The 13456-nt window shown below is 51.4% G+C and overlaps 1 protein-coding gene across 16 annotated transcripts in view; it reads left to right on the forward strand.

Annotated features, from left to right (window-relative positions):
• Nucleotides 1-11100, forward strand: part of PHC2 (polyhomeotic homolog 2) — a 120506-nt gene extending 109406 nt beyond the window's left edge. For all 16 annotated transcript variants that reach the window (XM_072750310.1, XM_072750313.1, XM_072750317.1 and 13 more), the window contains 5 exons: nucleotides 133-262; nucleotides 1112-1226; nucleotides 5161-5302; nucleotides 6257-6533; nucleotides 9686-11100. In XM_072750310.1, coding sequence (XP_072606411.1) covers nucleotides 133-262; nucleotides 1112-1226; nucleotides 5161-5302; nucleotides 6257-6533; nucleotides 9686-9840 — 819 coding nt within the window. In that variant the 3' untranslated portion in view covers nucleotides 9841-11100. The remainder of the gene's footprint in view (nucleotides 1-132; nucleotides 263-1111; nucleotides 1227-5160; nucleotides 5303-6256; nucleotides 6534-9685) is intronic.
• Nucleotides 11101-13456: the final 2356 nt, after the last annotated feature.

The following is a 13456-nucleotide window of genomic DNA, read 5'->3' on the forward strand; positions in this document are numbered from 1 at the left end:
AGGGCCTTGAGCAAGGCACACTGGGATGATGTAGAGGCTGGCATCTGCGCCTTGATGCATTATATATGTAATTTTGATGAGGCTGGATAGCAACCTAACCCTCATGACTTCCATTGTTACCATGTCCTCTAGGTGGGACGCTCATCCCTGCTGGTGGGGAATCTCAAGAAGAAATATGCACAAGGGTTCTTGCCTGAGAAACTTCCACAGCAGGATCATACCACCACCACTGACTCTGATATGGAGGAGCCCTATCTGCAAGGTAGGCATCTCACCCTGAATGCTAGGGCCTTCTGATTTGGCTGAACTGACCAGGAAAGAGACAAGGCTGCAAAGGCCGGCCCTACACACTTCCTCTCTTACTATCCATGGAGGAACGCTGACCAGGGAGTATGTAACTTCCCTGTCCCTAGAAAATAAGGAAGGGGGAAAGCCCCTGCCCTTGAGGAACTGTTGCCTGCCTCTCCTCCAGCCCCACTCCAGCCAGCCAGAGGGTCCCAAGAGTTGCTTTTCCTGTGGGAGTCCTTGGCAAGAGATAGCAGTGGTGCAGGCAAGGGGGCCCTTCCCTCACCACCTGAGCTGCACTCAGCCCCCGGGGCCCGGCTTTCAGGCACCTCCGTGGCCAGGCCAGGGCTGCACTTGGAGCATGAGCCACTCACTCAGTGGGCCCTATGGAGGTTACAGAACTCCTGGGTTCTGTGATCCAGGTCAGCAGTGAACTAGTACATCACCATAGGGTAGGATAGTTCCAGATCAGTTGTGACAGTACCCAGAGTAGTCCCAGTCTCTAGCCAGGGTCATAAGGAGGGGTGCTGATTCTTTACCACCTGTGTTTGCCTCAGGCTCACAGCGCTTAGGAAAGAAACCTGTCAGGTATCCAGGGGCCATCACCAAACACCACTGGGTACTTTCCAAGGTGGGAGAAGCAGCTCTTCCCAAACCAATGGCGAAAGCAGCTGGGCACTTTCCAAGCTAGACCACCACTGCATGTCACAGCTTATTGGGACAGGAGGAAGAGGCAGGGCAGAGAAGGAAGGCTTTGTGGGGGGCTGTCCAGGGTCCTGTGGGAATTGGTCCTCTAAACGCTCACTCTAATTTCCATACCTTCCAGAATCCAAAGAGCAGGGTATTCCCCTCAAACTCAAGTGTGAGCTCTGTGGCCGGTTGGACTTTGCCTACAAATTCAAGCGTTCTAAGCGTTTCTGTTCCATGGCATGTGCAAAGAGGTGAGTGACCTTGGCCCCGCTGTCATGCCCGCCCCTCCCCCTCCTCAGGATTGCACCTCATGTCCTCCCCTCTTCAATGATAGTCCATCCTGGGCACCCTAGGTGGAGCTCAGCTGCCTTCTGGTTTCCTCTACCTCCCTGGAACCAACCTCCTGTCACTAATCCACCAGGTACTAGAACCCGGAACTCAAGTGAGCAGCTCTGAGTCCAAGGAAAGGAAGCAATGTTTTAGCTTGGCTGTCCCTCCTGGGCCCCATTGAACCCTTGGCAGCTGTCCCCTTGGGGTAAGCCCTCCACCAGAAGCTTCACCTGGAGCCCCTGCCCTAGTTAACAGATGTTCTCTGTGAGCTCTCACACAGCATAGGCCAGGGACCCTGGTCAGGTGCAGTGTCGTGTACTGAGAGCCTGTCATGGGCCAGGCACTGCACTAGGCAGTCGGCATGCCCTGTGTCACCTAATATTCAGAGTAACCATGAGTCAGGGAAGTCTGCTGTCCCCTTCATACTCGCTAGCAGACTAAGGCACCAAGGATAAGTAACTGCCCAGTGTCATGGAGTTGAGAGTCAAACTCATCTGACTCTAAAGCCCTACATGGGCTTCGTACTAAGGTGGGAGAGGCACTGACCCTGAAGCCCTGAGCCCTCAGAAGAATAGAAATCCCTAGAGCCCTGCCCACTGGAATAAGGCTCTCCTCAGATCTGTACCAGAGGTCATCAGGGTGCCTTTGTGAAGCTTTGCCAAGCTACAGGCAGACCTCGTTTTACTGTGCTTCGCAGATACTGCCTTTTTTTTTTTTTTTTTTTTTTTAAACAAATTGAAGGTGTGTGATAGCCCTGTGTCAGACAAGGCTGCCGGCATCATTTTTCCAACAGAGTTTGCTCATTTTGTGTCTCTGTGTCACATTTTGGTAATTCTCACAATATTTCAGACTTTTTCATTATTATGGTGATCTGTGGTCTTTGATATTACCGTAGTGATTGTTTGGGGGTGCCACGAACTGTACCCACATAAGATGGTAAACTTAATCAGTAAATGTCTTCTGTGTCCTCCTGCTCCACTGACTGTTCCCCTGTCTGTTTCTCTCTCCTCGGGCCTCCCTATTCCTGGAGACATGACAATGTTGAAATTAGGCCCATTAATAACCCTACAGTGACCTCTGAGTATTCAAGTGAAAGAAGTGTGGTGCACCTCTCACTTGAAATCAAAAGCTAGAAATGATTAGGCTTCGTGAGAAGCACTCATTGAAAGCTGAGACAGCCTGAAAGCTAGGTCTCTTGCACCAAACAGCCAAGTTGTGAATGCAAAGGGAAAGTTCTTGAAGGAAATTAAAAGTACTACTCCAGTGAGCACATGAATGATACAAAAGCAAAACCTTTGCCCTGTTGCCCATATGGAGAAAGTGTGAGTGGTCTGGATAGAAGACAAACCTGCCACAACATTCCCTGAAGCCGAAGCCCAATCCAGAGTAAGGCCTAATTGTCTTCAAGTTTGTCAAGGCTGAGAGAGGCGAGGAAGCTGCAGGAGAAAAGTCAGGCAGCCCGGGTGGCTCAGCGGTTTAGCACCGCCTTCAGCCCAGGGCGTGATCCTGGAGACCTGGGATTGAGTCCTACATCGGGCTCCCTGCAGGGAGCTTCTCCCTCTGCCTATGTCTTTGGCCACCCGCCCTCTCATGAATAAATAAATAAATAATCTTAAAAAAAAAGATTCTCTTAAAAAAAAGAAGAAGAAGAAGAAGAAGAAAAGTCCATGAGGTTTAAGGAAAGAAGCCACCTCCATAGCATAAAAGTGCATAGTGAAGCAGCAAGTGCTGATGGGGAAGCCACACAGCAGGTTATCCAGAAGATCTAGCTCAGATTGTTGGTGAAGATGGCTATGTTAAGCAATAGATTTTCAGTGCAGACGAAACTGCCTTCTACTGGAAGAAGATGCCATCCAGGACTTTTTGATAGCTAGAGAGAAGTCAGTGCCTGGCTTCAAAGGACAGGCTGACTCTCTTGTTAGGGGCTAATGCAGCTGGTGAGTTTGGGTTGAAGCTGGTGTTCACCTACCATTCTGAAGGTCTTAGGGCCCTTAAGAATTGTGCTAAGTCTATGCTGCCTGTGCCCTGTTGATGGAACAGCAAAGCCTGCATGATAGCACATATGTTTATAATATGGTTTAGTAAATATTGTAAGTCTAGTGTTGAGACCTACTGCTCAGGAACAAAAGATTTCTTTCCAAATATTACTGCTTACTGACCGTGTACCTGGTTACCCATGAGCTCTGATGGAGATGTGCAATGAGATTCACTTTGTTTTCATGCCTGCTAGCACATCATCCATAATGCATGCGGCCCATGGATCAAGGAGTAATTTCGACTTTTCAAATCTTTTTTTAAAAAATGTATTTTGTAAGGCTCTAGTTGCCATAGATACAGATTCCACTGGTGGATCTGGGCAAAGTCAATTAAAAATCTTATAGAAAGGATTCACCATTCTAGATGCTGTTAGGAAGTCATTCAGGATTCAGGGGAAGTGCTTAAAATATCAACATTAATAGGGATTTGGAAAAAGTTGATTCCCACCTCCTAGGTGACTGTGATGGGTTCAATACTTCAGTGGCGGAAGTAGCTGTAGGTGTTGTGGAAATAGCCAGAGAACTAGAATTAGAGGTGGAGCCTAAAGATGTGATTAAATTGCTGTAATCTCTCTTTTTTTAAAAGATTTTATTTATTTATTTATTATTTATTATTTATTTATTTATTTATTTATTTATTTATTTATTTGAGAGAAAACAAGTGCTAGGAGAGAGCACACAAGAAGGGGGGGGTAGGGGAGAGGGGAAAGCAGACTCCCCACTGAGCAGGGAGCCTGATGTGGGGCTCTATCCCAGGATCCCAGGGTCAGGACCTGAGCCAAAGGCAGATGCTTCACCTACCAAGCCACCCACTCGTCCCTGCATTGCTGCAGTCTCATGATAAAAACTTCAGTGAATGAGGAATTACTTCTTAGGAATGAGCAAAAGTGTGGTTTCTTAAGGAAGAGTCTCCTGCTGGTGAAGATGTTGTGAAGATTGTTGAAATGACAACCAAGGATTTGTAATATCAAATAAACTCCGTTGATAAAGTGGCAGGGTTTGAGAGGATTGACTCGTTTTGAAAGCAATTCTATGGGTGTAAGATGCTGTCAGACAGCATTGTACACTACAGAGAAATCATTCGTGAAAGGAAGAGTCCATTGATGTGGCAAATTTTTCACCATTGTCTATTTTTTCTTAAATTCTTTTTAAAGATTGATTTATTTATTGGACAGAGCATGCATGCATGTGCGCACAAGCAAGTGGAGGGCCAAGGAGAGAAGCAGACTCCCTGCTGAGCGTGGAACCTCGATCCCATGACCTAGAGATCATGACTTCAGCTGAATTGAGAGTCAGGTGCTTAACCCACTGAGCCACCCAGGCGCCCCTATCATCGTGTAATAAACTTCAGTGTAGTGTAAACAATTACTACTTTTATATGCCCGGGAAATTAAAAAAACTGACTACTTTATTGCCTGTCAGATGTGGAACAGAGTCTGCAGTATCTCTGAGGCACACCTGCACTTTCAGCAGGACAGTAGACTGTTATTTCCTGGCACAGGTAATATTTAGCGTACGATATGTCAGCCATGAGTTCTTACAGTGATCCAAGTTGTGTCCAGCGCTTTACACACATTAGCTCATATAATTAATCAGACCAGGTTTAGAAAGTGAGTTGTCCCATCCATAGCTCCAGATGAGGAAACTGAGGCTCAGCAGTCCAGTGACTTGCAGTCAGCCAGCCAGTAGGAAGTGATAAACTCAGCATCGGAGCAGATGGATGGACTCCCGTATTGCTGGAGCGCCTGGCTGCAATCATGCTACCAGGGGCCCACATGCCCCATGATGGCTCTGACTCCCCTGTTCCTCTGACTCGCAGGTACAACGTGGGATGCACCAAACGAGTGGGGCTTTTCTACCCAGATGATAGCAAGCTGCCGATGGCAGGAGTCCCAACCCACAACCGCCGTCGGGCCAGCAAAGCCAGTCTGCCCACACTTACAAAGGATACCAAGAAGCAGGTGAGAGGCTGGCTGAGCCCAAAGCTACATTGTCCCAAGTCCCCACCAACTTCCCTTCCTAACAGACCCAGGATGCCCACATTCCTTTTCCAGTGCTGACTTAAGTATATTCCGTCTCACAAACCGTCACATCAGGCCCTTCCCAGGTCCTATAATGGGCCCCAGCATTTATACCCACAGATGCTTGTGAGGTGATTTCCTGTGTCAGTGATCTTGCCCCTCTCCAGCTCTCCCCTTCCAGCTTGCCTCCATCTTTCTGGGGCCATGGAAATGGGGTCTCCTCTGCCTGGCCTGGTGAAGAGACAGACTGTCCCTGTTATCTTATACCTTACATGGAGGGCCAGGTATGGAGGCAGCCTGCAGCCTTTCCCTACCTGCACCTTGTGGCCTCCTCGAATCCAAAGCACTGAGTTCTTGAAACCTCTACCAGGAACACGGGTGTTTGTTCAGTGCAGATTTTGTAGCCCCACTTGCGTGCCAGGTGTGCCATCTGGCAGTGAGGCTGAGTCGCCCTGCAGGAACCCACAGCTTCATGGAACATTTCATAGCCTCATGGTTTCGCTGTTCGTCATCATTTGGGTCAGAAACCTCTGTAATCTGACGAAGGCTGTGACTGATCATGCACACGCACAGGAAATTTTAAGACTCTTTCACAGATCACCCCTGAACTCTCTAGAGCCCTGGCTTCAAACCCCACCTCTAGAAGAAACAGTAGGCATAGATAGAATCAGATTGGTGCGGTGCGCTGCCAGCAGGAGTACTTTGAGGGACCCTACTCTGCATCAGGTCAGAGAGGGGACAACCCAGAAGATGCTTTTTGATCTAAGCACTCAAAGGTTTGTAGTCACAGACCAAGTAGGAGGGGGAGACTGCCTGCCTTCGCCCATCACTGCTGGAGACCTAGAGTCGGTTTATCACCCCATCCTGAAGCCAGCTGTTTCTCTCTGCTCCCAGCCAACAGGCATTATGCCGCTTTCAGTTACGGCTGCATTGCAGCTGACCCACAGCCAGGAGGACTCCAGCCGTTGCTCGGATAACTCAAGCTATGAGGAGCCCTTGTCACCCATCTCGGCCAGCTCATCCACCTCCCGCCGGCGACAAAGCCAGCGGGACCTGGAGTTCCCTGACATGCATATGCGGGACCTGGTGGGCATGGGGCACCACTTCCTGCCAAGTGAGCCCACCAAATGGAATGTGGAAGACGTCTACGAATTCATCCGCTCCCTGCCAGGTAAGGCCCCTGCAAGTCCCATGCCTAACTGGAATAGTGACCCATGAGAGAGGGGGAGGGACCTTCCCTCCCACTGCTGGGAAATGACTCAGTCAATGACTCAGGTTCAAAAATAGGAGTGCAGAGGTGAATCAGTGTGATCCCTGCCTGGAAGGGCTTACATTTCACTACAGAACACAACTGTAAATGGTACCCTACAGCCATCATTAGGTGCATTTCCTGGTATGGCAAGTGGTCTGTGTGAGAGGCAGAGGGGACAGCGCATCAAGGCCGTGTGTCCTCTGGGCCAGGGTACAAGAGGAGTCAAGTGGGAGTGTAGGGAACCTGTCCAGGAGAACATCAGCATAGGAAGAGGTAAGCCGAATGACAGTGGGCAGGCAGGCCTTGGCTGGTTGGAGAGGCGACAGCAGGGAGCAGCTTGAGCAGCGGCACTGGATGTGGAAGTGTATGATGTAGCTGGGAAACCACACAGAAGCCTGCTAGGGGAGTGTACGTGGCTTTGAGGGCTAGAATTTAGGAGTGAGCCTTGAAAGACAGACCTCATGTTACTCACAGGTACTTTCAGTGGGATCCCAAAGCTTCTCTACTGTTGTTTCTGCCAGTGTCACCCAGCTACTGGCCATGTCAGGTATGGATGGCAGCCACAGTCCTGTTGCTCAGAGACGAGTAGGAGTAGCAGTGGAGAGCACAGACTTGTCTGTCAGAACTGGGCTCACATCCTGGCTCTGCCCCTTTAGTTCAGTGTGTTAGTCATCTATTGCCACATTCCCAGAATTTGCCACCACACAGTACAGTAGCTCAGGAATCTGGGAGTGCCTTGGCCAGACATTTTTGCCACAGGGTCTTTATGAGGTTGTCATTAAGATGTGGACCAAGGCTTCCATGAGCCTGTAGGTCTGTTCTAAGTTGCCCCGCTCCCCTCGTCTCCAGGATGGTATGGCTGCCCACAGAAGGCCTCCATTCCTCTCCACACGGGCCCCTTCAGGACATCATGCTTGCATGTTCTTAGGACAAGGCCACCACTTCTCCCCACAGGTAGTGATCCAGGAGAGTATGGTGGAAGCCCCCATGCCCCTTTTGATCTAGACTCAGAAACCATGTGGCGTCACCTTCACAATATCACACAGGTCATGCCCACAGGTGCGTGAAAGGAAAGCCAGGTTTTTTTGTTTTTTGTTTTGTTTTGTTTTTTGTTTTTGTTTTTTGTTTTTTGTTTTGGAAAGCCAGGTTTATTTGGATCTGTTTGAGGGCTGGTTACCATAGTTCACCAGTCACCAGTCACCAGACCATAATTCATGCTCCCCCCTCAAGCAGACCACCCTCACCCCCTTCTGTAGACCCCACAGATCTCATCCTATTGCAGTAGTAGTTCCAAACTCAGGGTCTCATCAGCAAACTCCAGTCAAGCCCAGTTCCTCTTGTTCTGACCACCTGAGAATTAGGGACACATTACCCACTTCCTTCCACAAGCCCAAAATGGGGTGGATAGGTATAGGATCACCACTGTAGGCATGCCTGCACAGAAAAGGGAAGACATTGTTGGGGAGTGGGAGGGATACAGGAGTCACCGATGGCACCAATCCTGGAATCTAGCAGGGTGTATGTTGGAATTTCTCTGATTAGGACTCAAAGCCTGGGAGTGATTTTCTTTCTTGCTTCCACCCTCAGAATCATCCTTCCTTTCCCATGAAAGGTAGCCTGAGCTTTCAGTGGACTCGTTTTCTTGGCCTGTATCCTGCTGCTGTTCATTTCTATGACCCCAGACCCTTTCACTTCAAGCAGTGTTTATGCCAGTATAATTGTCTTAAAATGTTTGTGGGCTTCCAATGCATCTTGTTAGGGTTCACTCCATTAGACAACAAACAAACCCAAAAAGGCTCTAAGATAAGTCATTCTCTGTGTTGGCATCTTCTGAAGCTGAAGGACAGTCCCCCTTAATATGTAAGATGCTCTGCTGGTGGATGGCGAGGACCGGTGAGGCACGCCCGTAAAATCCTTACAGTTCTCTGAGGTAGCACCTTCAAGCTTCTGAAGTCTTGGTGAAAGATGTGTCATGCTCTCAGTTCCACCTCTAGACCGTGTTTTCTCACCTGTGTCCTGGATTTGATCTTCGCCTAGAAACTGCTTCTTAGTTTTGGCATCATTTGCTATCTAGGAGGCCAGCGATTTTCAAACAAGCAAATCCTGGCTCCTTGATGTCTAACAGTTTGGCCTTTCCCTCGTCGGTCCTCATTGTCCAATGAGCAGTGGTCAGAAGCCCAGCAGCACTTTCAGAGTTCTGCTGGAAACATCCTTCCCTAGATGGCTCCGTGAGGTGCAGTACACTTACCGGGTTACACCCCCAGCAGGGCCGCAACATTTTTTCCATTTCTCAACAAGAATCCGTTTCTCCCAGTTTCCAGAAACAGTTTCCTTTCCTTGAAGACTCCCCCAGTCTCCTCACAGACCATCAGCCTTCTGTCCAGCCCGTGACACATCACTGACACTTCTCAGAGTCCTTCTGGCTCCCGTCTGCCACTCCCCTAGCCACAGCCACACTCCTCTTCCAGAAACCAGAATCTGCATTCGTAACTCTGGAGCGTCATGGCTTTTTACCCCGGGTTCTGTGGGGTCAGGAACGCAGCTTAGCTGCGCAGCGCTGGCTTGGGGGATCATACGGGGTCTCGGTCAGGGTGGCAGCCAGAACTGCGGTTGTCCAAAGGTTTGATGCCAGAGGACCTGGTTCCCAGGTGCCCTGCTTACATGGCTCAGGGGTGGAGTGCAGCTGTGGCCAAGTGGCCTCGGTTCCTCTCCATGTGGGCCTCCTCTGAGTGTTGCTTGCATGTCCTCATGACATAGTCACTGACTTCTCCCAAGTAAACGCTCTGGAAGAGCAAGATGACAACTGCTGTGCCCTTTGCTACCCAGCTTTGGGAATCACATGCTGTCACTCCTGTAGCACCTTGTGGCTCTGCTGGGTCAGCCCCGTTCATTGGGGTGGTGGGGTGGGGTGACCAGGACATATATGAATGAGGTGTGGAGCACTTGGACAAGTCACGTAGCCTTTCTCGGGCTGTCAGATGAGAACAGAGTTGCCTTCCTCGAGGTGTGCCAGGCACACCGGTCACCACCGGTACCCTCACTGATCCTGTCTGTGGTGGTGTCCCCCTTAGGCTGCCAGGAGATAGCAGAGGAGTTCCGTGCCCAGGAGATCGACGGGCAAGCCCTGCTGCTGCTCAAGGAGGACCATCTGATGAGTGCTATGAACATCAAGCTGGGGCCTGCCCTGAAGATCTACGCCCGCATCAGCATGCTCAAGGACTCCTAGGGCTGGCCAGCGCAGCTGGGGCTCTGGCCCGGGGCTGCTCCTCCCAACTGAGCAGAGCCAGACAGACATTCCTGAGGGGCCCAGAAGTGGGGCCAGTCGGAGGGAAGGGCTCTCCCTATGGGGCGTGGCTGGTGAGGAGGTCTTGGCACCCCCTCCATGGCTCTCAGGGGCCTTTCTTTCTGTGGGAGGGGCAGAGAGGTAGGTGGCACAGAAGATGGGGCTTTATGCTTGTAAATATTGATAGCACTGGCTTCCTCCAAAGTCCCAATACTCTAGCCTCGCTCTCTTCCCCTCTTTCTGTCCCCCATTTTCCAGGGGGTATACGGTCAGGGCTCCCCAACCTGGGTTGGGCTATTTTCAAGGGCAGCCGTCAGGCCGGATAGAGGCCTTGCAAGCCCGTGCCTGCCTTCCTCCCACTCCTCTCTCCGGGCTTGGCTAACTCTTCCGTTGCCGGCTTCTCCCCCTTCAGCCCGTTTCTGAAGCAGCCAGGGGTTCTCCCCCTTCACCCTCCGCAGGTGGAGAGAGAGAAGTTGGGCCTGGTTTGGCCACGCCTGCTGGCACAGACGCCTTAACGCTGTGTGTGTGACTGGATGACTGTGTAGGAGCCTGGACTGGCAGATGGGCCCAGAGCCACCCTCTGGCATCTCCAGGTGTTCTGTAGCAAACAGCCACTTAGTGCTTTGTCCTGGACTCCGCTCGGCCTCAGAATGGGGAATAGAAAAGAAGGGCAGCCTCCACGCAGAGAGGCAAGATCAGAAAGCGGCGAAGATCAGGAGGTTTTCCTTTCCAGAGTGGGCACGCTATCTCCGAAGCCCTTCCCACACTGTGAAGCCCCCCACTGCCCTGTTGGGCCACAAACAGCATTAAGGGAGCCGCTGGAGGCCGGGCCAGGCCTCCTGGCCTGCCCACCCGCCTGCCGTGGGGGCCCAGAGAACGTCCGAAGGCAGAGAAGAGCCCCCCGGGTGATGTGGCCGTGAAGAAAGCAGCCTTGGGCCTCCTGCCTCCACACTTCTTTGCCTCTCGAACTTGCTAGCAATTTGAACTACCTGCGGAGGAGGTAGGGCAGGAAGGGCGAGGGCCTGCCTCCGACTTGCCCTGTCCTTGGAGGCTCTGGGGGAAGAGCGGGGCTCTCCCTGGGAAGAGGGTGGGCTCCTTTCTCAGCTTGTTCTATTCCCCACTCACACCCCCAGGCAGGGTTGGAAATGAAGGACTTTTTTAACCTTTTGTTTTTGTTTTTTAAAAATAAATCTGTAAAATCTGTTTCTTCTGTGCCTTTCTCGATTGGCTACTTCGTCCCGAAGGAGAGGGATGGTTGTTTGGAGGAGGGACAACCTCCCTAACCGGACAGCAGGCCCTCCACCCTTTGCCAGGGCCAGGTCCCCTGAGGGCGCCCGTAGTAGACACAGCCTCATTTTCACAGGTGCCCCTTGGAATGGGAGAGCCCAGACCTGATGCTGTTGGGCCAGGAATATCTGGAACACCTAGGGCAGAGCCCAGACTCTTCCATCCACGAGCGCACCCCTTCAGTTGGTGCTCAGTGGCTCCGCATCAGGGATAAGCCCTTGGGATGGCTTGGGTTCACTCAGCACACTCTGAGCATTTTTCAGGCACTGGAATAACTATCAGAGTCACTGTCCTCCATGAGGCGACGTGGTGACACCTAAACCTTAAATAGGAAAGGGGGAAGCGCCGGGTGGCTCAGTCAGTTGGATGTCTGCCTTTGGCTCAGGTCACGTTCTTGGGGTCATCTTGGGGTTGAGCCCTGTGTCTGGCTCCCCGCTCAGCAGGGGTCTGCTTCTCTGTCCTGCCCCTCCCCCACTCATGCACTCCCTCCCTCAAACAAATGAAATCTTTAAAAAAAAAAAAAAAAGGAACGGGCGTTCCAGGCAGAGTTAGAGGAGGTGCAGATGTCGAGGCAGGAGCTTGGCTGGGGCGGCCCAGGTGTGCGTGGCCAACAGCAGCTTGCGCCACCCGGTGCCTGTCTGAGCCAGGCCTGGTGGTGAGCAAAGCGGCCTCCCCGGCTTGCACGGAGCCCCGGATGGGAGGAGGGAGGCCACCTGGCCTCCCGGGCCTTGCCTTCTCTGGGGTTTTCCTGGAGGCCTTGTTTCTGCCTGTTTAAAATGTGGGTTGGAGGCCTGGGGCCCAGCTCTGAATAGTCTCCAAGGGCGGGCCCAGGAAGATTGGGCCGAGTAGCTGAGGACTTTGATAACTAACACCTCTCCGGAGAGCCTGTTAACGTTTAACCAACACCTGGAGGAAGAGGAGGTGACTGAGGATCCTGACGCCCCGAGGGCGGAGCCAGTCCTGTGCCCGAGGGAGCCGGGGGCCCCAGCTGGCGGAGGAATGCAGGCCTGGGGTCCGGGCGGGCAAGGCAAGTCCCTACCCCCCGGACCCCTCCTCCCTTTCGGGGGAGAGTAAGAGCCAGGCCTCTCCTGGCCGTGTTCCTCCACGTGCGGTGAGGGAGGAGGGCGCCCAGACTCCTCCTGAGTGAGGATGTGCTGACGTCGCGGGCGACGCAGGCAAATAGCGGTGCCATTTCTCTTCTTGGTGCCAGGGCGCTGCTCTAAGTCCCGGTGGGTCCCCCTGCTTGTGAGAGCTCACGTTAGGCCACCTTTACAACAGACCTACATTAGAACCTGGTTCACTGACCAAAACAATCTCTGAGAGGGTTTTTGCTTTTCTGGAAAACAGGCAAAAAGTGAAAAGAGCGTCTTTTCTGCAGCAGGCTGCCCTGGAAGCCGCCACGCTCCTCCCCAGGGCCGCTCAGGTCTCAAGAGCATCTGTGCTGCACCTCCCTTTATCCCACTGTCTATTAGCAAGGTGTGTCCTAAGGCGTCAGAGAAGCCTAAGACAGGTTACTTTTTGGCCCTGGGAATGATGGACATACTTTCCATAGAAAATAACAAACCACGTTCGCTTTACGTCTTTTCTGCTTATGGAAATTTTCATAAAGAATATTCTGATTTCAGAGAACAGGAAAGCCTGTACTTGTTCCTGTGGCTTACACTTTTTTTTTTTTTAATTTTATTTATTCATGAGAGACACACAGAGACACAGGGAGAAGCAGGCTCCATGCAAGGAGCTGACGTGGGACTCGATCCCAGGCCTCCAGGATCACACCCTGGGCTGCAGGCAGCGCTAAACCACTGCGCCACCAGGGCTGCCCTGTGGCTTACACTTTATATAGAATTTTGCAGACCTCTTTTGATCATGAGCCACGGTTTAAAAAAAAAAAAAAAAAAGCTTCCCAGTCTCACATATGTACTTACAGATATCTGAAGCAAAAACTTCACAAAACAATACCTCCTCTTATGTACATTCTGATATTTTCAGTTCTCTTCCTGTTAATACGTTTTAAATCTTGCTCACTGTCCACAAAACTGTGGTGCCTGAGGGTACACAACTGCACTTTTAGAAACCCTGCCCATTGTACTTTCCAGAACTGTTCCATATGCTCTATCTATGGGGCTCTTACACCGTCCCAGGTGACTGGTGTATGTACCCGTTTTACTGTTGAGTTGTCCAAGGTCACAATCAGGTGACCAGTGCCCTTGAGATCTGACTGAAGCTCCATGTAGGATGGAGTCCCCCCGGACCATAGACTCTACGAACTGAC

The sequence above is a fragment of the Vulpes vulpes genome, chromosome 2 (genome assembly GCF_048418805.1).
Source record: "Vulpes vulpes isolate BD-2025 chromosome 2, VulVul3, whole genome shotgun sequence".
Classification (NCBI taxonomy): Eukaryota; Metazoa; Chordata; class Mammalia; order Carnivora; family Canidae; genus Vulpes; species Vulpes vulpes.